Source organism: Procambarus clarkii, chromosome 40, assembly GCF_040958095.1.
Source record: "Procambarus clarkii isolate CNS0578487 chromosome 40, FALCON_Pclarkii_2.0, whole genome shotgun sequence".
NCBI lineage: Eukaryota > Metazoa > Arthropoda > Malacostraca > Decapoda > Cambaridae > Procambarus > Procambarus clarkii.
The window spans coordinates 13,470,621-13,498,114 of record NC_091189.1 but is presented as its reverse complement, the minus strand read 5'-3'; the positions used below and the strand labels follow the sequence as shown (position 1 = coordinate 13,498,114).

General features: G+C 44.0%; 1 protein-coding gene across 3 annotated transcripts in view; it reads left to right on the top strand.

The window, feature by feature from the left end:
• The window catches only part of LOC123757899 (uncharacterized), a 45,630-nt gene that overhangs the window by 3,047 nt on the left and 15,089 nt on the right, over positions 1-27,494 (top strand). For all 3 annotated transcript variants that reach the window (XM_069338698.1, XM_069338697.1, XM_069338696.1), the window contains exons 2-4: positions 1,168-1,343; positions 2,448-2,601; positions 24,166-24,295. In XM_069338698.1, the coding sequence (XP_069194799.1) occupies positions 1,177-1,343; positions 2,448-2,601; positions 24,166-24,295 (451 nt within the window). In that variant the 5' untranslated portion in view covers positions 1,168-1,176. The remainder of the gene's footprint in view (positions 1-1,167; positions 1,344-2,447; positions 2,602-24,165; positions 24,296-27,494) is intronic.

Genomic DNA, 27,494 nt, shown 5'->3' with positions numbered 1-27,494 from the left:
TAAGTTTTGGTAGTGTGAAAAAATAAAATATAATAGTGAAAGTTGCTTATACCCCTACAATTTTTATCTTATTTACTTAAAGTTTGTCTTCAACTTAAATATAGAAGACTACAAGAATTAGGAGGTTTGTATTACTCTCCAGTACTATATACAAGATAGCTGGAGCTTACGTAAGCCAGTGGTGGCGGGCCGTGTGTGAGAGAGATCACCGGTCTGCCTTCATTGATCGCTAAGAGCCACGTATCTCTTGTGGAAATTTTTTAGTTCACGAGCGAAGCGGTAATCATCCCACTCTTAGTTTTGCATTAAAATTTCTGTTTATTTTTGGCATAACTCTAGTGTATTTTACGGCACTTATGTTTGTTTTATTTGGTTGTTAAAAAAAATTGATCTATAGATCAAACACATTTTTAGACAAATTATAAAAGTTAGCTTGAAATTAAAGTGGTGATGCATATTGGTAAGTGAGTGTGTAGCTGTAATGACAGCAGTAGTGGTACTAATAAGAGAATATAGTTCTACACGTGTGGCCATGCTAGGCTTGCTTCACCTCTTCCTTACTAAACTTTATAGTTTGTTTGATAATTAATAATAATTCATTGTGTCGGTAGACAGGAAGCCGGGTTATACATACAGTACATGCTAGGCTTATATCGAGGTCTTTCCTCAGGGTCGAATTACATGACCCCGCCCAGGAAGCAACCCCACAACAAGCTGACTGGGTACCTTTTTTACTGATAGGTGGACAGACGCATAAGGTGAAAGGAAACGTGCCCAAACATCGATCGCCAATATGTTGGCCAAAGCGTGCATATAATATTGTGCGTATTATTATTATTATTATTATTATTATTATTATTATTATTATTATTATTATTATTATTATTATTTTCACCATTCTAAGCTATTTTTTCATTTACTTCTGTAGTTTACTGCAATAAAAGTACCTCATTTCCTTTACAAGCGGTACATTAAACACACAAGAGAAACTAGGAACTTCCTTGAGAAAAATAACCTCGGGTTGTGCAAGAAAATGACATACAAATTGTTGACATTTTTGCAAGTGAATGTTGTGAGCTCACTCTCTCTCATTTTTATATATTTGTTTTATTTGTATGTCTGACCTTAGTATAAACCTGCTATAATCTTACCGTCCTCCGGCTTCAGGAGTCGAGGATGGCTCCCCCGAGGAAGATCTCCCACTCTTGCTCTGCTGGGGTGCTGCCCACCTTCGCCCAGCTGAAAATGGGCGGGGATGGGGTGCTGCTGGTGCCGGCGCCCACCCGCCTACCATCAGCCCACCACGGCTACGCCCACATCCCTCACGGTACACAGCTACTGAGGTGAGGAATGATACGTAGTGTGTCACTGTAAACCAGAGCTCATCTTCCCTCCTGCACCACTTTATGGGGCACTATGTCTGGCATCTATACACTGTGATGTTTTGTAGTGTAAAGTGTCAAAAGTGCTTAGTGAACAGCTTTGTGTTGTTAGTGCAGTGGTGGTGAACAGCTTTATATTGTTAGAACAGTGTTGGTGAAAGAAACATATGACACCCGATGCTTTAAGTGGTTGGGCACCGTTTCTTCAGTCCGTTTTCATATCATTCAGTTAGTTTCTTATAGATTGAGGAGGATTAAGGCTTCAAGTACTTTTAATTAGGCTTATTTAATTGTAGTTAGATTTTATTCTGGTTCAGAATGCACATATGATTTTTATTATATAACATTTTGATGGACGTGTGTGTTTTGATGGACGTGTGTGTTTTGAGGGACGTGTGTGTTTTGAGGGACGTGTGTGTGTGTTTTGATGGACGTGTGTGTTTTGATGGACGTGTGTGTGTTTTGATGGACGTGTGTGTGTGTTTTGATGGACGTGTGTGTGTTTTGATGGACGTGTGTGTGTGTTTTGATGGACGTGTGTGTTTTGAGGGACGTGTGTGTTTTGAGGGACGTGTGTGTGTGTTTTGATGGACGTGTGTGTTTTGATGGACGTGTGTGTGTTTTGATGGACGTGTGTGTGTGTTTTGATGGACGTGTGTGTGTTTTGATGGACGTGTGTGTGTGTATTGATGGACGTGTGTGTGTTTTGATGGACGTATGTGTTTTGATGGACGTGTGTGTTTTGATGGACGTGTGTGTGTGTATTGATGGACGTGTGTGTGTATTGATGGACGTGTGTGTGTTTTGATGGACGTGTGTGTTTTGATGGACGTGTGTGTTTTGATGGACGTGTGTGTCTTGATGGACGTGTGTGTTTTGATGGACGTGTGTGTCTTGATGGACGTGAAAGATCATATATTTGTATTTGAAAGTATGCAATTAACATTCTGTATGATGTAGGAGACATGAAATATTTTCCTTGATCATCCTAAAGAGATATAATGATATTACTGCATTATTATCCTTATCGCCGTGACAGTTAATATATCGTGTACTGTGTGTTAGGGTGTGGGTGGAGGTGCGTGGCTCAGGCCTCCACGTGTACCCCCACCGGGCCTCCTCCATCCCCTCCCTGGTGGTGCCTCACCTCCACCTCTGTCACGTCACCGTCGCACCTCACACTACCAGCAGCTCCTACCGCGTCCAGATTTCCCTCAAGGTAGGTCACTGGAAATATTTCTAGACCTGGATATTGTTTATAGTCCTAGGTCCTTTATCTATGTTAAAGCTTAGATGAAGAGTTGGCTGCATTTAGAGAATTGTAAAATATAAGCTTTTCAAGATTTTACTACAATACATAGTATACCCAAGGTCAAAATCAAAAGATCAGAAAACCAAGGTCAAAATTTTTGATCAGAAACAATAACACACACGACGGAAAGTGACAAAGAAGAGGCATACACGGATGCATCCCAACTCTCCACTTCTAACTAATTATCAAGGTCCTAATTGCCTAACCTTTCCTCCTAATAAAACGTCGCATTTTGGCGCATACTCTGCCTAAGGGCAAAAATTGTCGTATTAGAAAATGGTAGCGGCTCGCGAAATTGACATACTGTTCTGTTTTCTGTTTTTGGCCCTCTGGTAGGTTAGGATAAGGGCACTTTAGTACGATACTTTCTTGACGTTTGGAAAACTTAAGAGAATGGGCCTAATACGTACAAAAGTGCCCCCATCTCCCAAAAAGACATGATCTTGTATGGAGACATGTTGTAGACGTAAAAGATCCATCACCTGGCACTTGACCAAGCTGATGCACTACGAGAGGCTGCAACATATCCAGTGATGAGAAGTGTGTCACTGAGCTAGCAGCATTACTAGAGCAGTCTTACGACTAGGCTAGTCAACGTGTTATTATTTGAAATCGCCTCTAATTTGCATACGTAATTTCTGTAATTACTTAAAAATGTTGCTAAGATGGCATACTATATGCAATGGCAAATAGGAAACCGAGTAAATATTGAGAGCAAAACGTATGCGTAATTAATAGGCTAGTCTAGGCTTATCTTTTAATTGAATAGCTTTTATGAATTAATTTAAATTCTTATTATAACATGGCATGTAGGAAATGATTGGTTAATGGGTAATATATTGTCAATTACATGCAGATATATAGCACATCTCCTGTGCCAGGTGAGTACGACGGGCTCACCATAGCCTGTGCTGCTGGAGCATATGTAAATTTAGCTAGAGAAATAACGAATATACAGCGTTGTACAGTAAGCTTTAAGGTTGGGCAAATTACTTATGAATTGTCAGAGTTGAGTTGTTATCAATATGTAAATATCATCTTGGTAAAGTAGAAAAAGAGTTAGGAAATGTCCAAAATTAATTCCCCTTCCTGATTTAATCAAGCTGTTGGTTGGGGAGCTGCTAGAGCAGTCAGGGAGAAGGCGGGCAATGATGTCGAGTCTTCCACTTGGAATTTAAAGGGTTAGGCTGGGAAGTATAGTATTCAGACAACTGTTATGTATTGTGGATAGGTTTTGGGTTAGCAATATTGCTTATGGAGGTAGGCGAGTGTTTGTCACCATTTAATGAAGTTGTGTAACTTATGTTAAAGAGATAAACCGGAATAATTGGCAGTTATTTACATTAGGCAACAATAGGAAGGAGTCTTCTCAGCTGTTCCTCCAGCCGGTCCTCCAACGGTTTCCCAACGTCAAGAAACTGTTGCATTCAAGTGCTCTTATTCTAACCTACCAGAGGACCCAAAATAAAAAACGGGACACTTTAAATTTCTCGAGCCGCTTCCATTTTCTAGTACGACGATTTTTTGCCTTAGGTAGAGTGTACGTCAAAATGCGACGTTCTATTAGGAGGACGGGTTGGTTCGTCTGCTTGGATTTTAAATGTCAGTTATAGTGTGGACTTGGTAGAAGTACAATGTGTTGAACATTCATCTGTGGTCATATAATCATAATGTAGCCTATTTCAGTTTAGTTTATATTGTGGCTGCAGGTAATTTTAGTTAGTGCTCATATTGATTTTATTTTATGTACATCAGATATGAATATTCAGTTTAATATATTGTGAAATACTTCGAGTTTTGTCACCCCTTCATATATTATTCTAGTCCTCTTATTTCTTGATGACTAGTGGTGCTAGTAAGTTTTTCCTGTATTTCCTTAACGTATTCGTTCCTATATACTGGAACCGGAATTTTATTGGCAACATTGTAGACAGTAAAGCACCAATGTGTAGTGGTTATATATGCAGCTTTTCAATATGTAATAAATTTGTTATGACTGGTGGGGCCTCGCCCCCGCCCCTGTCTAACAGTAATTCATGCTGCCCCCCTTCACCGCTCACGAACCTCTCTCATTCTTGTCTATCTTCCCCGTTAAGTTTACACTCGCTTAATCTGCTTGTGTGGATGCAGAATAATAATTATGCGTATGAACACGAATAATCTCGTGTCCATCATCCACGTAGGTAAGACGTAATAATGATATTTTATCTCCGAGTTTAGCTGCTGTGTACTATGACTGAGGGTGATTAAGGTCAACTCTAACCTTACCCTCACCCCAATTTGCAGTATCATTGGCAGTACCGGCTGCAGAGATAAAGCTATGACACATTTTTTCTCTGTCACTTCCCTCTCTTGCGCGCGTTCTCTCTCTCTCAAGGCTGTATAAAGGTTACATACGGTATTGCAAGCAACAACATACCATTAAATCCGAATGAATGTCTGTATAATCCCCCCCCCCCCTCCATCCGTCTCTGCCACTCAAAGTACTGATAACGAAGATAAGGTGCTAGTTATTCAGCGCTCTCTCGTTCAGTCTCCCCTTCCGCCCGGCCAATCAACAGTGCATTGACACGCATTCGTCAGTGTACGCACAGTTACGGCGTGCTGCGCTCACAGCTACAGAGTGATATACGCACAGTTGCGGAGTGATATATGCACAGCTACGTTACAAAATATTCTCACTCACGGAGTGGTATACGCACAGTTATGGGGTAATAGACGCACGGGTACGGTTTGCTGTACGCAAAGTTACGGAGTGATATGTTCCCAGATACGGAGTGATAAACTCACAGTTACGGCATAATATACGCACAGCTATGGCATGATATACGCAGTTATGACGTAATATACTCACAGTTACAGCGCAATATATATACACAGACTTACAAGAACACGCAGGAAATATTTTCATATTAATTGTATTCCCCACGCTCCGTTTTCTTTGATCGCTTTGGTGGTAGTGTGCTCAGTCTGCCTCTTATATAATGTTTGTATTGTCTACATATACATTTATTATTATCATCATTACTATTACCATTATTACACTGCACATTTAGGCCACTCTGTCGCTTAGTCCCACGTTGTCTCCTAATTCATTCTCTCTCTCTCTCTCCCACTTGATCTTATTATCTCACTTCCTCCGTTACTCTAATTTCCTGCGTTACTTTCACGCTGTCTTTCTCTTACTCTGAATTTCCTTCACTCGATGACTGGTGGTACTCTCCGGTGGGCAAGACATGTACCAGTAACAGTGAGTCAACGTTGTTTGCCCAACATGTGCGCTCTCTGGTAATGACGTCAGTGATAGGTGTAGCTACACGCTTGCCCACCCTCACCCAACACGATGCCTTCCTTGTCCACCATCACCCCACCACGATGGCTTCCTTGCCCACCCTCACCCACCACAATGTCTTCTTTGCCCACCCTCACCCAACACGATGCCTTCCTTGTCCACCATCACCCCACCACGATGGCTTCCTTGCCCACCCTCACCCACCACAATGTCTTCTTTGCCCACCCTCACCCACCACGATGCCTTCCTTGCCCACCCTCACCCACCACAATGTCTTCTTTGCCCACCCTCACCCAACACGATGTCTTCTTTGCCCACCACCCTCCACGGTGCCTGCCCTGCCCACCATCACCCACCACGGTGCCTACCTTGCCCACCTGATAATCGTCTCTGTGGAGGACTTTCTCTATGGATTAATAACTAATAAATAAATTCTCAATTAGAAACTTTGGCAGCTGCTGAAAATTTCCATGAATTTTCAGTACTTTCAAAGGTAAAGATATGAACCAAAGTATGTAATTTTTCCGTCTATTTATATTTAGCGTTAGTTATTTCCTTTCAGACCATTTACATGTCATTATTATTATTATATCACGAGCCGCGTAAATATGGGATGGGGGGGGGGAAGAGAGTGGACGGTTTGGATGATAAATTTGGTAGAAAGTGTTTGGTGTGTCAACAACCCTCCAGCGGTACGATGATGTACGGTACCTCTGAAGCGCAACATTGTATGGGGGTCGTCAACCTGTTGATTGTGAGGTGATTGTTTGACCAGTTGTGGTCAGTAGATTCTGTAAATTCAGAACTGGTTTGGAGTCACTCGCCTGAATCTGTTTTCAACTATAAATGATAGAAAAACTAGTTAGTCGGGGGTCAGAAGAGTCAGTGTTTTGTGTGATCTTTGCGTGAGAAAGAAGGGTAGGTAGCCTAAGCTACTCTAACCCTTTGAGATGTATTTTTTCTTGTCTCAATAAACATACTTGAACTTTGCGTGAGAAGGGAACTAGAGGATTGGGTAAGGAAGCAATCGAGAAGGTGCGGGATTGCCTGAGTGTGGAGGAGGGAAGAAGCAGCAGGTGGGAGTATCCTGTTGAGAAGGTGGAAGGTGTACTCACCTAGTTGTGCTTGCTTTGGCTCTCTTTGTCCCGCCTTTCAACTGCCAATTTACTGGTGTAGAGATTCCTGAGCTTCTCTAGCCTCATCATATCTACATTTGAAACTGTGTATGGAGTTTTCTTTCCTGCAAGCCTCATTGGCCAATCGATCTACAAAGTCACGTTCTCCAACTCCAACATGGGATGGGATCCACACAAATTTTATACAATAGTATAGTTATTATCATTGGCAAAAATTCCATTCCATTTAATATTACAAGCTACTTCAGACATAAATTGTGATGGGTTATTTAAGGACAGCAAAGCACTTTAGTCTCAAAATATTACTCCACCCTTAAAGTACTCAGTGGCTTGATAAATACCCAATAGCTCGTTCAATCTCTGTGTACTAGACATGATCATTTCATTCCCTTTATATACTGCTCATGCACAACATGTTCTGCCAGTGCTTAATTGCACAGAACTATCAGTAAAGGCGTAGGATTCAGTTGGTTTGAGATTTTGAAGATGACTGTCAATAGCTTCTTGGGAATATAGTGAACAGTTTTATCAGGAGTAAGAGACACATTCAGTTTCATAAGATTATTGGCACAACAACTGAGCCACACACTGTGAGGAACTTTTTGCGGCGGATTGAGGGAACAGTCAGAATTGTTTAGAATGGATCTCAATTTAATTTGAATAGAGCTGGGAGGATCATTATTTTTTAAAGTTTTAGCCAAAACATGGTATTCAGTAGAAGTATTCTCTCGTAAATAGAAGGTACTTTTAGTTCCTTTCTCATGTTAACAATTCTGACAGTTCTAGGACAACCCAGGAAGATGCGCATGGCATCATTCTGTACTACATCTAGGTAGTGCGTGTACCACCTCTTGCGCATGTACCACCCGTGTTAAATAATCCATCCTTGTCTACTCTGTCAATTCCCCTGAGAATTTTGAATGTGGTTGTTACCTATCGTACGTTACGGCTCGTGATCCTACAGCAGCCAAACTTTAATAAGTCTAGGGATACGACACAACTGCTGTTCTCAATAGCGAATCACCAGTATAACCCCTTAATAGGTAATGAGCACAAAAATAGAATCTTCATAGGACTGAAGAATAAAGACTAAGTATATATATATAACATTATATTAAATAAATCTCAAAAGCAAACAGATGATTATATGGTCACAATATATCACATTAAAAATATCACTGTAACTTCCAGACATTAAATTAAAAGAATAACAGGTATGGCTATGACAGAACAAATGAACTTAACTTCAACAAGTTGTTATCTCCCTGGTTTCTGCTCAGCTACTGAACTACATCACGCGAGTCAAAAAACAGATTGCCTTGCCCCGCGAATAAATTGCCAAAGTTACAATATTTATTATTTCAACAATGGAGCACTACATTGTGACAAAAGTAATCTTAAACTAACTTAATGAATAATTAGTACATATTGATATTCAAACATAAGGTAAGTGTTTCTTTACATAGTAATTAAAATATGCATACAGAAGGAAATAATGGCATGCACACCCCAGCAACGGACGATCCCACGACAATTTGCCAGATACAGTTCACTCAATTATTATTTCACTCTGTTACCCACTTATGATCACATATAAATCATTAGTTCCCGTGGGAAAACTGATCACACAAAGAAATAAACAATCATTCCCACGATACGTTGGGCCTAACGCCAACACTGTAACATGAATGTGCATTTGCATAGAACATAAGTATAACAATATACATGCTTGTAATTTACATACAATTATAAATGTACATATTAATATATTTACTTACGTATCTTATAAGGGTACGTAACAGTGGTGATCATGTCTCCCCAAGCTCTTCTGTCTTCCAGCGACGTGAGGTGCAGTTCACTCAGCTTTTCCTCGTAACTCATGCCTCTTAGTTCTGGAACTAGCCTTGTGGCATGCCTCTGAACTTTTTTCCAGCTTCATCTTGTGCTTGACAAGATACGGGCTCCATGCTGGGGCCGCATACTCCAGGATTGGCCTTAAATACGTGGTATACAAGATTCTGAAAGATTCCTTACACAGGTTTCTGAAGGCTGTTCTGATGTTAGCCAGCCTCGAATACGCCGCCGATGTTATTCTTCTGATGGGAGGGCTTCAGGAGACAGGTTTGGCGTAATATCAACGCCTAGATCTTTCTCTGTTCATTTCGTGAAGGACTTCATCTCCCATTTGGTATCCAGTGTCTTGCCTCCTATTTCCTCCACCGAGTTTTATTACTTTACATTTACTTGGGTTGAACTTCAGTAACCATTTGTTGGACTATTCCCTCAATTTGTCTAGGTCATCTTGTAGCCTCATACTATCTTCCTCTGTCTTAATCCTCCTCATAATTTTTGCGTCATCAACAAACATTGAGAGGAACGAGTCTATTCCCTCTGGGAGATCATTTACATATATCAGAAGCAGAATAGGCCCAAGGACTAATCCCCGTGGGACTTCACTGGTGACGCCTCGCCACCCCGAGACCTCACCCGTCACAGTGACTCGCTGTCTTCTGTTGCTTAGGTACTCCCTTATCCAGTGGAGTACCTTCTCTTTCGCTCCTGCCTGCATCTCCAGCTTGTGCACTAGTCTCTTACGTGGTACTGTGTCAAAGGCTTACTGGCAATCCAAAAATATGCAGTCTGCCCATTACTCTCTTTCTTGCCTGGTCATAGAATTCAATTAATCCTGTGAGGCAGGACTTGCCATCCATGAACCCATGCTGATGTTATGTTACAAAGTTCTTTCACTCTAGATGTTACACTAGCTTTTTCCGCACAATCTTCTCCATCATCTTGCATAGTATACAAGTTATGAACACTGGCCTGAAGTTCAGTGCCTCCTGTCCATCACTCTTCTTGAATATCGGGACTACATTAGCAGTCTTCCATTTTTTTTATACACCATGGAGAGTGGCAGGCACAGTGCGTCTGCTCCTTCCTGCAGTATAAATGGTGACATTCCATCCGGGCCTATAGCCTTTGTCACATCCAACTCTAGCAGATGCTTCCTCACCTCCCCACTGGTAATCACAAACCCCTCTATACAATACAATACAATACAATACAATTTTATTTAGGTAAGGTACATACATACAATAAATATTTACAAGGATTGTTTAACTTATAGGTATAGCTAGTACATACAATGCCTAAAGCCACTATTACGCAAAGCGTTTCGGGCATGAGTTTCGTCTCTAGTGGTGTCTGGTTTGATATTCCCCTCTCTTATCTCTGGGACTTCCTCTTGCTCTACTATGAAGACCTTCTGGAATATCTTATTGAGTTCCCCGCACACTTCCATGTCGTTTGTAGTGAATCTGTCTGCCCCTTATCCTCAGTTGCATTATCTGTTCCGTCACTGTTGTTTTTCTCCTGATGTGGCTGTGCAGCAATTTAGGTTCAGTTTTTGCCTTGCTTGCTATGTCATTTTCGTATTGCCCTTCTGCCTCTCTTTTCACCCTGACATATTCATTCCTGGCGCTCTGGTATCGTTCTCTGCTCTCAAGTGCCCTGTTATTTCTATAGTTTCTCCATGTCCTTGTACTTTGTTGCTTAGCTAGCTTACATCTCTGATTAAACCATGGGTTTCTCGTCTGCATTTATTTTTTTCCTTTTGGACTGGGACGAACTTGTCTGCTCATCCTTACACTTCTGTCCATCATGTCTTGGGCCGTCTTTCCTTTGAGCTATGTCTCCCAAGTTATATCTGATAGGAATTTTCTTGTCTCCTCATAGTTTCCCTTTCGAAATGCCAGCATTTAGTTTTCTGGGCCCTTCCTTGAGTATATTAACCCTACTTCGACCAGATATGGTGAGGTGGGAGTGGATATGGGGTGGGAGTGGTTATGATGTGGGTGGTAAGGTGGGAGAAGAGAAAGGGCTTGTCTGGGGAGGATTGGATAATTATTTCGAAGAAGGCATGAGTGTGTTGAAGAGGGCACTGTGACGATTACAGCTGGTAGTGGTGGTGGTGGTGGTGGTGGTGGTGGTGGTGGTGGTGGTGGTGGTGGTGGTGGTGGTGGTGGTGGTGGTGATGGTGGTGGTGGTGGTGAAGGGGAGACTTAGTGCTGGTGTAGCAGTACTGAGGGGGGGGGGGAGCTGTATGCCAGCAATGATGCAGGAGAGAGACTGGTGGAGGGTGAGGAGAGTGGAAGAGACTGTGGTGGAGGGTGAGGAGTGTGGAAGAGCCTGGTGGAGGGTGAGGAGTGTGGAAGAGCCTGGTGGAGGGTGAGGAGTGTTGAAGAGCCTGGTGGAGGGTGAGGAGTGTGGAAGAGCCTGGTGGAGGGTGAGGAGTGTTGAAGAGCCTGGTGGAGGGTGAGGAGTGTGGAAGAGCCTGGTGGAGGGTGAGGAGTGTGGAAGAGTCTGGTGGAGGGTGAGGAGTGTGGAAGAGCCTGGTGGAGGGTGAGGAGTGTGGAAGAGTCTGGTGGAGGGTGAGGAGTGTGGAAGAGTCTGGTGGAGGGTGAGGAGTGTGGAAGAGACTGGTGGAGGGTGAGGAGTGTGGAAGAGCCTGGTGGAGGGTGAGGAGTGTGGAAGAGCCTGGTGGAGGGTGAGGTGTGTGGAAGAGTCTGGTTGCACACCTCAGTGCTGACTGTTAAGACAAGATCACCACATTCCTCCCCCCCCCCAACAAACTCAGTCATACTCTGGTATACCACCTTCAAGTCTCGCCAGAGTATGTTGCGCCCCTCTAGAGTATACTGTGCTCTGTGTGAACTATACACAGGCCAGAAATACTCTACTGATATACGGTTTAGATATTTAACGTATTCAAGTGAATTATTGTGTTGGGTTAATGTGGCATTAACTGTAATGTATACAGGCAGACGTCAGTAACATACTTTCGATGTGTTGCTTTGTAAAGCTGTCTTTGCGTACTCTACTGTGTGACTGTGTACCGTAGGAATTGTTTAAAGCACGTTGATAGACTGCAGCTAGTTTGGTAAACAAAGTCGAGATTATGTTACAGTGAGCCGCTACCGACTATATGCTGTGGTATATTACCAAGAATCGGGCATACTACCGCCCTGAGACGTCTGCGAGGTAAGTGATATGTTGACAGGGAAAAGCAGCAACAGCAGGACTATTTAACTGTTTCAAAACAGCAACAGCGTCCATCACTACATATTTCTGCTCTCGAACAAATAGTTACTTAGTACTGTCGTTTCAAGAGGATGGGCTGAGTATATATAGCATATTCCTTAATTTGCGGATTGGAGTAGTGATATAGCCTATCACTGATATATATATATATATAATCTGTGGGGGTACTGATATAACCTATTCCTTAATCTGCGTAGGGATAGTTATATAGCCTATTCCTATAGCCCCACCAATAGAGGGGGGTGCAATGATACAACTCTTACTCTGCAAGAGATAGTAACATAACCTATCCCTTAATGTGAGGATAAGGGGAGGGGTAGTGATAATACCTCCCCCCCCCTATTCCGATACTTCATATAGCTTATCCTTATTAGCTGCCCATGACAACACTATGCAGAAATGATCCTTGTCAGTGATGTTGACCTTCAGCTGGTCCACACTACCTTGTTCTGGACTTGTGGTCACCACCTTCGAGGCTGCTTGCTTGTGTTGACCTTCAGCCGGTCCACACCACCTGGACCATTGAACAGTGAGAGATACCCACCTATCACATAGGAATTGATCTTGCAAAGACTATTTGGGTGTTCCCCTTACAAGTGATTAAATTCTCCCCCTTGATGGAGTGCGCAAGAATACTGATACATGCGCGGCCCTGACCAGGTGGTAGGCTGGTGTCACGTGTTAAGCTGTCAATCCATACCAGGTGTCGATGTGGTCTGACAAGCTCTACTACTCTGCTTTAAACGTTTTATCTGCTCTAGTCGGGGGCCTGGAGGACTCAAGAGGCCACCATCTGCTCCAGCCCGGGGCCATGACGGGTCAAGAGTCCACCTAACCCGTGGCCAAGAGGGGCTCAGGGGCACACCATCTGCCACAGTTGACTTGACAATGGTCCACGACGGACTGAAACGTCGTCGTCTCGTCATCTTCTGGTGTGTGGTTTAGTCTTCCTATCTTGAGCCACGTTATTGTGACTCATCGTCTGCACAGGACGATGTGCAGACTTTGGCAAGAGCCAAAACTCAACCCCCGCAAGCACAACTAGGTGAGTACAGGAAGGTGTGCTCTTAGTCCCTAACCTTGAGAATTGGTTAGGGGCCCAGGCACTGGGGGCCGTCCTGGTCCTAGTCTTGGGCCAGGAGGGCTCTGGGGCCTACTGTCTGCTCTAGCCTGGGGCCCAGGAGAGCTCAGGGCCCCACCATCTGCTCTTGCCTGTGGAAAGTGCAGCTGGCAACCTTGGACTTGTACCTCTCAAATATATATCTCCCATGCATATTTGTCCCCAATTTTCATTCGTCTAATCAATGTATTTGTCATATTTTTTTAAAATAAAACAGCGCCATAAACTTATTATTTTCTTATTGAGGTTAATCATGCGAATGGTAGACTAGACTATTTTAGTGTCAACTAATCTGTGCTAAACCTTGTGTGGGAATAGCTAATGACATCTCCCACGGCCCAGAGTTGCCAGTTGGCAATATCTTATATGCTTACTAGAGGCGGCACCCGGTAGTGCCCGGGTCTCTTGTCTCTTTCTCATTCTCCCCTCTCCCTCCTTGCCTCACATTCTCCCTCTCTCATGTTCTCTCTCCGTTTAACCCTCCTGTTCCTCTCGCAGTGAGCAAAATATGCTCGAGTAATACTGAATCAACATTGAACCAACGTTATCGACGTTGAATCAATGTTGATTCAACGTCGATAACAACCGAGAACTAAACTGGAGACACTCTACGGACAATCAAGCCCATATTTTAGACTTCCCAGAACTCGTCGGTTGTCGCAATAGAAGACGGTCCTGCTTGAAGCGGGGCGTGGGGGGGGGGGTCGACCCCAACCCCACTATGACGCTCGCCATACAGTCACACATCACCTGGCAAAGGTTGGCATGAGGTTAACCCCAAGCGTCTGGCCCCCAACCTCGATCATGCTCTCTTACAGACATAGAAGATAATGCCACAATACGCTTGATTGAGTATTTATCATGCCAGTGATTTTTTGGGGAGGAGAACTTTGTTACATTATTATTGACGTCAATAACCCGATTCACGTCTTAATTTGGTGCAATTGTAATTGAGCCTGGCTCTTCGGCTTTAATTAATTTACTGAAATGTAAATGTGCTTCCAGTCCTAATCTTGTTTATTGATGACGTCATGGCTTATCTCCAAGTTTTGATTAACTAATATCTACTAGTTCAGTTATACACATATGGTAGTCTCCGGTCAACCCGTCTTGATCCTAAGGTCAAATACTCGTTAATCAGCCCGCCAATCCCCCATATTTATGAATGAAAAACACGTTACCCACGACTCACAACTGATGACATGTGTACTTTTCTTGAACATCAACTCGTCCTCAGGCCAGGCTCGTTAAAGCTGCGGCCGTTGCCCAAGGCGTATTTATCATTGTTAACGTATAATGTATTAAAATAGGTTCTTCTCATTTATATATTATTATTATTATATATTAAAGTTCTATGTTATGTGTAGGTTAGGTTAGGTGTTTAGGTTCCATCGGCGATTAATTGTGTCCTCAACCCGTCCTCAGACCAAGTCCATTACATCCAGCGGTCGACCCCATAGACGCATTCATAAATTTTAACATGCTGTTCATTCAAAACAGGAATTTTCTCAAATATAAATTAATCTTATTATATATTAGCATACTGTGCATATGTTTTGATATTGGTTAGGTTAGGTTAGGTGTTTAGATTCTGCTGGCGGTTATTTGTATTTGTAGTACGTGGGTGAAGCATTTACAGCGTTGTGGTTCGGACAAAATTCGTCAGTTTGGACGGGCTGTTTGTTGACAAGGCCGAGCTGCGAATAGTGCTTCGTTCACGTCCTCTACTTGAATCCCACCTCCTGTTCTTACTGTAAAATAGTTATTACATGCATCCGTTTGTCTCTGTGTGTTTAGCCTCCAGCTGTGGTCTCTCATTCTGCTACACCTCAATTTAGATTTTCTTGCTCTGTCTACAATATAAAAAGCAAAGTATTTTGTATGTCTGAATCACTTCCCTTTGTCTCATTTAAGTGATATTAGTTTTGGTTCTTTCAATCTGTTATTATTGCTAAGCCCTTTCATTGCTGAGAGTACTGTTGGATTCTGACAAATCTCATTACTTTTAAGGTAATTTTTTGTTTTAATTTTTTTAAGATAGGTTGCCTAATTGGCGCGTCTGAAGTCCTCATGCTCTGTGTTAGTGGTATTGTAAGAATGTACCATTTAATCCCTAAAATGTGCACTTTGACCGCCCTTTGTACCTTCTTGTATAAAGTAAACAAGTATATAATCAACGAACAGTGAGAGAAATAAGTGTTGAGCACATGAGCGCGCGCGTGTGCCTTGAATACCTTAATACTTGACAACGAAGTTGGTGTTCAAACATCGATGACTTCACGTCATTGATCAGTTTGAAAATAGTTAATAATTCTTGGATATTTACTTATGTATTATATATTAATTATCGCACGATAATGAATGTTTATATTTGTTGATAATAAAGATTATAGATAATATAATTATTATTATTATTTTGTTATTACATTTGCTAATGCAAACCTAGAGTTATGATTATGATGGTTAAATTTCGTTAAATATTGTACGAAATCGATGTTTAATATTAAAACTAGTTTTTCCTTTTCTGCAGCAGTGTTGTTCTTATGAGATATGAATGTTGCCAACGGATGGCATTGCAAGGCGGGTAGAGGACGGTCGAGAGTCCTGGCCTTCAGAGTGGGATCGTCGTCGCTATGGCGTTTTGCAATTCATTTTTGGCGCAGTGAACACATTGCTTGGAGCCGGATTTTCTGCATTCATATACTGCTTTCCGTCGGTATTGTTATAAATAATTGTTCTTCCCGGGAATGAACGATTGGCATTTGAAGCAGTTATCTGCATGTCAAATAGGACAAAAACTACTAGCATTAGTTTGAGTACAATTTGGAATAGGAGAATTTTGGTATCCTAGTCTGGGACTTATCACAATTTATCGTTCAATGAAGTTGTGAATTCTGCCAGCTGGCTTCACCAGCTGGTGTAGAGTTGTAATGGAACTATATCAATGTAATTGTTGTTTTCTGATGTTACTGGCAGAGTGATTATTGTCATAATTATTTACCCTATGCTTCTATATTGCTTTTATTCCTTATACATGTAAATCATAATGAGTGATGATAGTTTGGATTTATGATAATGATTCCAGTTGGTTGTAGGTGGCACGAATGGTGTAGTGGGGTACTAGGTGGGGCAGTGTGGTAAGTGTAGTTGAGTCTGAGGAAGGTGTAGGTGGTGGAAGTACGGTATGGGAGAGTGTAGCATAATGACGGGGTGTTGCCGTGACGGATGTAACTTCCTCACCCGCGTTGAGTCATCCAACTCTTTCTTACACGTGATATGTATAGCAGGTGGTACTGCTTGGTATGGTACTGCTTGGTATAGTACTGCTTGGTATTAAACAGGTTTGGTACAGTGGTGTGGAGAGGTGTGACGGTGCAGTACTGAAAGGTGTGGTAGCTGGTAGTGTCCTGGGGCACCGCTCCTGTGCCAGGTAAGTCACGGGCTCACCATAGCCCATGCTAGTTGGAACTTGTTCCGAGTAGCTGAATCTATAGCAACAACAACATGGTATAGTGTCGTAGAGACAGGAGAGTGCGCGGTGCAGACAGGAGCCAATAAGTTACTTCTACCAATGTCTTTTCATTTGTAACAAACAATTTATGACTCACATTTTGCGCCATTGCATCCACGAATGTAGCATGTAAATATAATATAAATAGATTAATGCATTGGCTATTTTTGTTGGTGAAATTTTGAGCATATTAAGTGGATTGGTTTATGTGTTTTTTAGGTTGCACGAACTGTCACAAGTGGGACTGATAAAGTGGGGACTATGGTTAAAAGTGGTGCCACAGTAGTGGTAGAGGCAGGTGTGGGTCACGCGGTGCTCAATATATATAGCTTTGTTTGGACATGGTGCAAAACCAACCAACCCCGATATTGACCAAACTAGCATTAATTGTATTATAATTTGTAAACAGCTCTCCTACCTAAATTATAACATTTTCCTCAAATGCTATTGGTTTATCATTTGCATTTCGCGCATTGTTACATGTAGTTAAATGATGAGTTGAGTGCATAATGAAGAGATGTGCTGGAATGCGGTTGGCCGTCACTGGTCAAGAGACATAAGGGTCGCTATTGTTTGCAAGGTTTAGCCGAGCATATCTTGCATGCGTGTCTAAGGCAAGTTGAGATGATCCGTGATTCTGTATCATTCAGTTTGCATCACTTAAGGGGGAGGTAGTAAAGAGGGTGTAAAGGCGAAGGGAGAAGTTTGGAAATGGAAAATATAGTATAAGTTGTGATAGGCGGGCTATCCGCCTTGCTGACACGATGTGTGTGTATGTGTGTTTGGCAGCTACACACCCATCGTGTCAGCAAGGTGGCGCAGCCCGCCTGCTATCACAACGAACCTGTGTGAACTAGCTGTATGAAGGTGATGGTGCAGTGGAAGGCTGAATACACTCTTGGCTGAGTTCCAAGTTCTTCCAGCTGCTGCTGCTGCTGCTGCTGCTCTTGACCCTGACTACTACCACCCGTCCCTGACCGCACCACCGGCCTTGACTCTCCACCTCCCAAACCCAGACCATGACCCTCATCCCCACTCCACCCTCGGCTCTAACCATGACCCATATCCCTACTCCACTTCTGCCCTGACCATGACCGTTCAAGTACGTTTATTGAGACAATAAAACACATCTCAAAGGGATAGATCGAGTAGTTTAGGCTATTTCTACCCCCATCCTCTCTCCACATTCGACCTTGATACTCACGCAAGGCCCTTCTTCCCCGGTCCAAACCTACCGCCGTGACCTGACCCCTCATCCGATTACTCCATAGTCCAGACCTTCGCCTCCCCCCTTTCCTTGACCCCTGACCTGACGATCCTCACCCAAACACAAGTTCGTATCTATGCCCGCGTTTTGGACACGCCAACATTAGTATATACAGGCAGGTATGAGGAGTGGAAATGTAGCCAGAAAATATAAATCATCAGGGATGATAGCTACATGTTTTTTTTTTTTTTTTTTTTTGGGGGGGGGGGGGGAGGGCTTTAGGGTGGTGGTGAGACGAGTGTTGGTGCTGGTTGCGGGGGCTGTTGGTTCAGGGTGGTAGTAGAGATGCTGGTGGTAGGAGGATCGGTAGAGGTAGGGTTGTGGGAGTGGTACCCACCGTGAGTGATGGGAGGGGGAGCGTGGGGTTAATGGTTGAAAATGGAGCTAGTTATTGTGGTGATGGTGACTTATGTGATATGAAACCTTAGGCCACCATATGCAGGCCCCCCGGGGTTGTGGTGGTGGTGGTAAGGAATGGTTCCTACCACAGCAGGCTGGCTACTCTGGGACTTGACGGCTTAGGCTACAAGCACCGAATTTGGGATACTTGAAAATATTCTAGATAACATAACTTTGGATGAAATATTTGAATTTGTTTTCGAGCATTGTGAAGAATTTATAAATAAATTCTAGCAATCTTAACTGTTGCTATTGATGGTGGTGACCCAAGAAAGCAAAGGTGGCGGGTCTAACGGTCACCTATCAACACTTGAGTTCCAGCAATGAATTTCCTTTGTTTGTCTCTTAACAAGATGCGGCCAGCGAGGGAGGGAATTATCAAGGGAAAGCGCCAAGTCAATACGACTATATGGCTTGGAGCCGCTATGAAAATGGCGGTGATAGTGGTGTCGGTGGTAGCTGGTATCGAGATAGTGGTGATGGTGGTAGCTGGTGATGGTGGTTGCTGGGGTCGTGGTAGTGGTGATGGTGGTAGCTGGGATCGTGGTAGTGGTGATGGTGGTAGCTGGTGATGGTGGTTGCTGGGGTCGTGGTAGTGGTGATGGTGGTAGCTGGGATCGTGGTAGTGGTGATGGTGGTAGCTGGTGATGGTGGTTGCTGGGGTCGTGGTAGTGGTGATGGTGGTAGCTGGGATCGTGGTAGTGGTGATGGTGGTAGCTGGTGATGGTGGTTGCTGGGGTCGTGGTAGTGGTGATGGTGGTAGCTGGGATCGTGGTAGTGGTGATGGTGGTAGCTGGGATCGTGGTAGTGGTGATGGTGGTAGCTGTGATCGTGGTAGTGGTGATGGTGGTAGCTGGGATCGTGGTAGTGGTGATGGTGGTAGCTGGGGTCGTGGTAGTGGTGATGGTGGTAGCTGGGATCGTGGTAGTGGTGATGGTGGTAGCTGGGGTCGTGGTAGTGGTGATGGTGGTAGCTGGGATCGTGGTAGTGGTGATGGTGGTAGCTGGGGTCGTGGTAGTGGTGATGGTGGTAGCTGGGATCGTGGTAGTGGTGATGGTGGTAGCTGGGGTCGTGGTAGTGGTGATGGTGGTAGCTGGGATCGTGGTAGTGGTGATGGTGGTAGCTGGGATCGTGGTAGTGGTGATGGTGGTATAGTTCCTATTGGTGGTAGCTGGTAACAATCAGCCAGGCCTACTAACTATTAACATTATGACCGCGATGGTCCATGTGATTGCTGCTCGGTAGTTATAGTCCAGGTGGTCCCTACATGGCCAGGTGGTCCCTACATGGCCAGGTGGTCCCTACATGGCCAGGTGGTCCCCACATGGCCAGGTGGTCCCCACATGGCCAGGTGGTCCCTACATGGCCAGGTGGTCCCCACATGGCCAGGTGGTCCCCACATGGCCAGGTGGTCCCCACATGGCCAGGTGGTCCCCACATGGCCAGGTGATCCCCACATGGCCAGGTGGTCCCCACATGGCCTGGTGGTCCCTACATGGCCAGGTGGTCCCCACATGGCCAGGTGGTCCCCACATGGCCAGGTGGTCCCCATATGGCCAGGTGGTCCCCACATGGCCAGGTGGTCCCCACATGGCCAGGTGGTCCCCACATGGCCAGGTGGTCCCCACATGGCCAGGTGGTCCCCACATGGCCAGGTGGTCCCCACATGGCCAGGTGGTCCCCACATGGCCAGGTGGTCCCCACATGGCCAGGTGGTCCCCACATGGCCATGTGGTCCCCACATGGCCAGGTGGTCCCCACATGGCCAGGTGGTCCCCACATGGCCAGGTGGTCCTTACATGGCCAGGTGGTCCTTACATGGCCAGGTGGTCCCTACATGGCCAGGTGGTCCCTACATGGCCAGGTGGTCCCTACATGGCCAGGTGGTCCTTACATGGCCAGGTGGTCCTTACATGGCCAGGTGGTCCCTATATGGCCAGGTGGACCCTACATGGCCAGGTGGTCCCTACATGGCCAGGTGGTCCCTACATGGCCAGGTGGTCCCTACATGGCCAGGTGGTCCTTACATGGCCAGGTGGTCCCTACATGGCCAGGTGGTCCCTACATGGCCAGGTGGTCCCTACATGGCCAGGTGGTCCCTACATGGCCAGGTGGTCCCTACATGGCCAGGTGGTCCCTACATGGCCAGGTGGTCCCTACATGGCCAGGTGGTCCCTACATGGCCAGGTGGTCCCTACATAGTAATTGCAGTATATTAATATACAAAGGGAAAACCCGAATTAACAGGATGCCATACAAACCTAAAGAAAGAAAATTATAAAATATGTAAATTGTCACCTCCAGCCAGCCACACACACACACACACACACACACACACACACACACACACACACACACACACACACACACACACACACACACACACACACACACAGGAATGATTACATTAACATAAGACGAGTGTCGGAAAGAAATTATGAGAATGATATTGCAGTCAAAGCGAAAAAGCAACCAAAATTACTACATAGCCATATAAGAAGGAAGATGTCGGTAAATGACCAAGTGACAAGACTGAGGAAAACAGAAGGGGCATATACAGAAAGCGACAAGGAAATCTGCGAGGTACTGAATGCAAAATTCCATGGAGTGTTCACAACCGAGCCTGAGCAGCTCCCATTGTTAGAAGAGATTACCCAAGATGAAAGACTATCAGATATAGAGGTGACAGCAGAGGATGTAATGAAACAGTTGACAACACTGGATGCAAATAAAGCTGTTGGACCAGACAAAGTATCACCGTGGATACTTAAAGAGGCAGCGCAGGCTCTCAGCGTGCCTCTGGCAATGATCTTTAATGAGTCACTTATGTCGGGAGAATTGCCCAGTTGCTGGAAGGAGGCAAATGTCGTACCGATTTTCAAAAAAGGTGATAGGGAGGAGGCACTTAACTACAGACCCGTATCACTGACAAGCATCCCCTGCAAAATACTTGAAAGAATAATTAGGCTAAGACTTGTTGAGCACCTGGAGAGCATTGGGTTTGTAAACAAGCACCAACATGGGTTCTGGACAGGGAAATCATGCCTAACAAACCTTTTAGAATTCTATGATAAAGTAACAAGGATAAGGCAGGACAGAGAAGGCTGGGCAGACTGCATATTTCTTGACTGCCAAAAGGCCTTTGATACGGTACCGCACATGAGACTGCTATACAAACTTGAGAGGCAGGCAGGAGTAAGCGGAAAGGCCCTAGTATGGGTGAAGAACTACCTAACAGGAAGGAGCCAGAGGGTAATGGTAAGGGGCGAAAAGTCGGACTGGCGAACAGTAACAAGTGGAGTACCTCAAGGATCGGTGCTGGGACCAATCCTCTTTCTAATTTACGTAAATGATATGTTTACAGGAGTGGAATCATACATGTCAATGTTTGCAGATGACGCAAAATTAATGAGAAGAGTTGTGACAGACGAGGATTGTAGGATCCTCCAAGAGGACTTAAACAGGCTGCAGAGATGGTCAGGGAAATGGCTACTGGAGTTTAACACCAGTAAATGTAAAGTTATGGAAATGGGATCAGGTGACAGGAGACCAAAGGGACAGTACACAATGAAGGGGAACAGCCTACCTGTAACGATTCGAGAAAGAGACCTGGGAGTGGATGTGACACCTAATCTAACTCCTGAGGCACATATAAATAGGATAACGACAGCAGCGTACTCTACACTGGCGAAAATTAGAACTTCATTCAGAAACCTAAATGAGGAAGCTTTTAGGGCGCTTTACACTGCCTACGTGAGACCCGTCTTAGAGTATGCCGCGCCATCATGGAGCCCCCACCTGAAGAAACACATAAAGAAACTGGAGAAAGTTCAGAGGTTTGCGACGAGGCTTGTCCCAGAGTTACGAGGGATGGGATATGAAGAGCGGCTGAAGGAACTGAACCTTACGACACTAGAGAAAAGAAGGGAGAGAGGAGATATGATAGGGACATATAAAATACTCAGGGGAATTGACAAAGTGGAAATAGATGAAATGTTCACACGTAATAATAAAAGAACGAGGGGACATGGGTGGAAACTGGAAACTCAGATGAGTCACAGAGATGTTAGGAAGTTTTCTTTTAGCGTGAGAGTAGTAGAAAAATGGAATGCACTTGGGGAACAGGTTGTGGAAGCAAATACTATTCATACTTTTAAAACTAGGTATGATAGGGAAATGGGACAGGAGTCATTGCTGTAAACAACCGATAGCTAGAAAGGCGGGATCCAAGAGTCAATGCTCGATCCTGCAAGCACATATAGGTGAGTACACACACACACACACACACACACACACACACACACACACACACACACACACACACACACACACACACACACACACACACACACACACACACATATATATATATATATACGACTATATGTATATAGTATAAAGATATGTATAAAGATATATATGTATAAAGACACAGGTTTCACCTATATGATTAAATCAGTATAAGAAATGGTATTGCGGCATTTTAATTAAAATTGTAGGAGCAACAAACTGATGTGGGAAATTTGACAAAGAGATCGTATCACATGTAATTTGTTTTCAAGAGGTGGGCAACTTACCAACTATTATGCAGAATGGAAATAAAGCAACAAATTCACAAAAGTACAAAATTTATCTGAATTTACCTCGTGGTCACAATCTCCAGCGGACCCTACGGGGACAGGAAACCGGTGGCTTGTCAAAGATTTCCTCCTCCCAGTGGGGTCACACCCGCAACTCCAAGATGAACCGGAATCACAAGTGTGCTGAAAATAGGTTAACATAAATTGAAACAAAGAATAAAAAGGTAAGGAGTAGCATCACGTGAAGCGGTATAAATACAAATCGAGGAGCAGGAAAAACCTTTACCACTTACGGGCTATTCATGCCCGTGCCACCTCTTGGGTGGCTTAATCTTTATCAATCAATCAATCAGGAAAAACTTGGAAGCAACACAGGAATAGAAAAATGTATCAAGACAGTAATAGAACGTAAAATGTCACGGATTATGGCCAGAAAGTCCAATATATGCAAATTGGTAGTGGAGGATGCAGACATAGTCATGATAGAGTTATTAAAGGAAAAGTATGTAGTTGCCTGCATCTTAAGAAATGCAGAAATATGAATAGAAAGCGAATAATCTACTTTGGACTAAGTTCAAATTTCCCCCCCCCCCCTCTTGAAGTGTGTAATTCCTCCCTAGACTGAAGAAGTGCTATGATCTCAAACTAAAACAATTATGACGGAATGAAGAAACACAAAGGAAACAGAAACTCAAACAAGAAATAGGTAAAAATACAAAATAATCACATCAGCCAAGAACCAATCATGAACCTTGTGAAAATGTAGACGTAATAAGCAAGATGGGTAACAATGGAGAGTCGCCAGACACCAGAGAGTAATCCATGAGAGAGTTCTTCTAATTTGAGTGGGATCAAATCTCTTCAATCTGCCATATTGATGTGCTTGTGCACATCACACATCACACTGCCCTATGTGCTTGTCAGCTGACATTTTGTTCAAGAGATATCTCTCTCACCAGTCAAGCGAAGGTGATACATTTTAGTATATTAATTACCAGAGATAAAATCTAGTTGTAATCATTATCATAACTAATAATAGTGTTATAATTAACGTTTGTTCCATCAGGGTGAGGAGCAGGTGAGTCTATTTCTTCAAGCTGAGTCGGAGGCCAACGTCTGGGCCGCCATGTTGAGGGTCACCGCTGTCAAGCGCTCTCTACAGCTCGAGGGACTCAACCTGGAGTGTGGAACTGCAGGTGGGTGTGTGGCTGCAGGTGTGTGTGTACTCACCTATTTGTACTCACCTATTTGTGCTTGCGGGGGTTGAGCTTTGGCTCTTTGGTCCCGCCTCTCAACTGTCAATCAACTGGTGTACAGATTCCTGAGCCTACTGGGCTCTATCATATCTACATTTAAAACTGTGTATGGAGTCAGCCTCTACCACATCACTGCCTAATGCATTCCATCCGTTAACTACTCTGACACTGAAAAAGTTCCTTCTAACGTCTCTGTGGCTCATGTGAGTACTCAGTTTCCACCTGTGTCCCCTTGTTCGCGTCCCACCAGTGTTGAATAGTTTATCCTTGTTTACCCGGTCGATTCCTCTGAGGATTTTGTAGGTTGTGATCATGTCTCCCCTTACTCTTCTGTCTTCCAGTGTCGTAAGGTGCATTTCCCGCAGCCTTTCCTCGTAACTCATGCCTCTTAGTTCTGGGACTAGTCTAGTGGCATACCTTTGGACTTTTTCCAGCTTGTGTGTGGCTGCAGGTGTGTGTGTGTGGCTGCAGGTGTGTGTGTGTGGCTGCAGGTGGGTGTGTGACTGCAGGTGGGTGTGTGGCTGCAGGTGTGTGTGTGTGGCTGCAAATGAGATTTGATTCTGTGTTCAGGAGGGCTGTTAATAAAGGAAAAGCTATGTGGGCAACGAAAGAGTTAGAGTAAGGGAAGGGTGTGGGCAGGGAGGGAGGAATAAGGGAAGAGTGTGGACAGGTGGGTGAGCAAGGGGGAGGTGGGACGGAGGGTTGGAGATCAGGAAAGAGGTGTAGACATGGGGGGGGGGGGGAGGTTGTTGGCGGGAAACAGCATGTGTTTCCTGTGTTTCCACAGGAAACACTTTGCGTTTCCTGTGGAGGTGTACTTGTCCCTTTAACACACACCTTCACTTACATCTGTCTCGCTTGTCACGTGGATGCACTTCACACTTATCATGCATGTCACGTGGACACACCTGTCACTTGACACCTGTCACCGCCCGTCTCACCTCTCAGGTCGACTCCAGTCGATCTTTTCACGTATCTTCCACCGTAAAAATGTTGAAACAATTAAAAACATCACGAATTAAAAGAAACCTTTTTTTTCATAATAATATTATCATTTTCTATTACTACTAATATGACATTTGCCAGATGTGTTGGTATGCCAGCTATGGTCCCTGTATCCCCAGTCTTCTTCCTGTCTACTTAAGTCTTACTTCCGGTCTTAATTCCTGTCTACTTAAGTCTTACTTCCGGTCTTAATTCCTGTCTACTTAAGTCTTACTTCCGGTCTTAATTCCTGTCTACTTAAGTCTTACTTCCGGTCTTAATTCCTGTCTACTTCCTGTATTGTTTCAAGTTTTCACTTTTTGTCGCACTTTTCTCCAGTTTTAATCTTCCTAGATAAACTATAGCGTTTATAAAGGTTCTTACAGTCATCGGCTTAATATTCAGCCCGTTCTCTTGATTTGCCACAACGAACAAAATACAACATTGGTCAGGCGTCCTAAGATTGATGAAGGTTAAGCCCCCCAAGAGGTGCCACGGGCATGTGGGTAATTAGTGGGTAAGACTTACTGTGAGTTAAGGGAAAGGGAAAGCTCTCAGCCTGCTAACAGGAGCCAAAAATCGTCTCTTCCTGTACCCACCTACGTATAAACAAAATAGTTCCTTACACTTGTTCCTGCCCGTGTCATTCTCGAGACCAACATTATTGTTCAGCTTTCTTAACACAAACTATTTTATAGAACACGTCATGTGCTTTGTTTTCCCAGTGTTCAGACTCCTTTTTTATATCTCAAGAATAAAGAGATACATTACCTTTATATATTTTTACTGGAAACTACATTGCTTTAATGGTTCCTAATCTAATGGGTAATCAGTACTTTATCATTCTAACTCTACTGTAGAATACATTTTTTTAGTGTTCTTACTCTACTGTTCACTGTTAGTACTTTACAGTTTGTTCCTTGTCCACATTTTGAGCCAAAAAGTCCTGATGATCAGTGATTTGACCGTCATTTGTTTTCGCTACAGATCACCCTTTTCCCTGGGGCTGAGGGGAATGTGCGAGGGGGCACTTCTTCTCCCCTTCTCCTGCCTCCCCCAGCATGAGACCCCGGGGGAGGAGGGGGAGGAGGAAGATGAGCTCACTAAGAAAGCTCTCAACGCCCTGTTCGACTTCCTTCACCCGTGTTATTGTAATGCTTTTTTCTTTTGCTGTTCTTTGTTTTGTAGTGTCTTTTACTGTCATGTTCATTCGTCTGTTATTGACATCTGCCTTTATCTTTTGTTGTCATGTTCCTTCATCTGTTGCTGTCATGTTCCTTCATCTGTTGCTGTCATGTTCCTTCATTTGTTGCTGTCATCTTCATCTGTTGTAGTTACCTTGCTGTAGTCACCTTGCTGTAGTTACCTTGTTGTAGTTACCTTGCTGTAGTCACCTTGCTGTAGTCACCTTGCTGTAGTTACCTTGCTGTAGTCACCTTGTTGTAGTCACCTTGCTGTAGTTACCTTGCTGTAGTCACCTTGTTGTAGTCACCTTGCTGTAGTTACCTTGCTGTAGTCACCTTGCTGTAGTTACCTTGCTGTAGTCACCTTGCTGTAGTTACCTTGCTGTAGTCACCTTGTTGTAGTCACCTTGCTGTAGTTACCTTGCTGTAGTCACCTTGCTGTAGTTACCTTGCTGTAGTTACCTTGCTGTAGTTACCTTGCTGTAGTTACCTTGCTGTAGTTACCTTGCTGTAGTCACCTTGCTGTAGTTACCTTGTTGTAGTTACCTTGCTGTAGTCACCTTGCTGTAGTTACCTTGTTGTAGTTACCTTGCTGTAGTCACCTTGCTGTAGTCACCTTGCTGTAGTTACCTTGCTGTAGTCACCTTGTTGTAGTCACCTTGCTGTAGTCACCTTGTTGTAGTCACCTTGCTGTAGTTACCTTGCTGTAGTCACCTTGCTGTAGTTACCTTGCTGTAGTCACCTTGCTGTAGTTACCTTGCTGTAGTCACCTTGCTGTAGTCACCTTGCTGTAGTTACCTTGCTGTAGTCACCTTGCTGTAGTTACCTTGCTGTAGTCACCTTGCTGTAGTCACCTTGTTGTAGTCACCTTGCTGTAGTTACCTTGCTGTAGTTACCTTGCTGTAGTTACCTTGCTGTAGTTACCTTGCTGTAGTTACCTTGCTGTAGTTACCTTGCTGTAGTTACCTTGC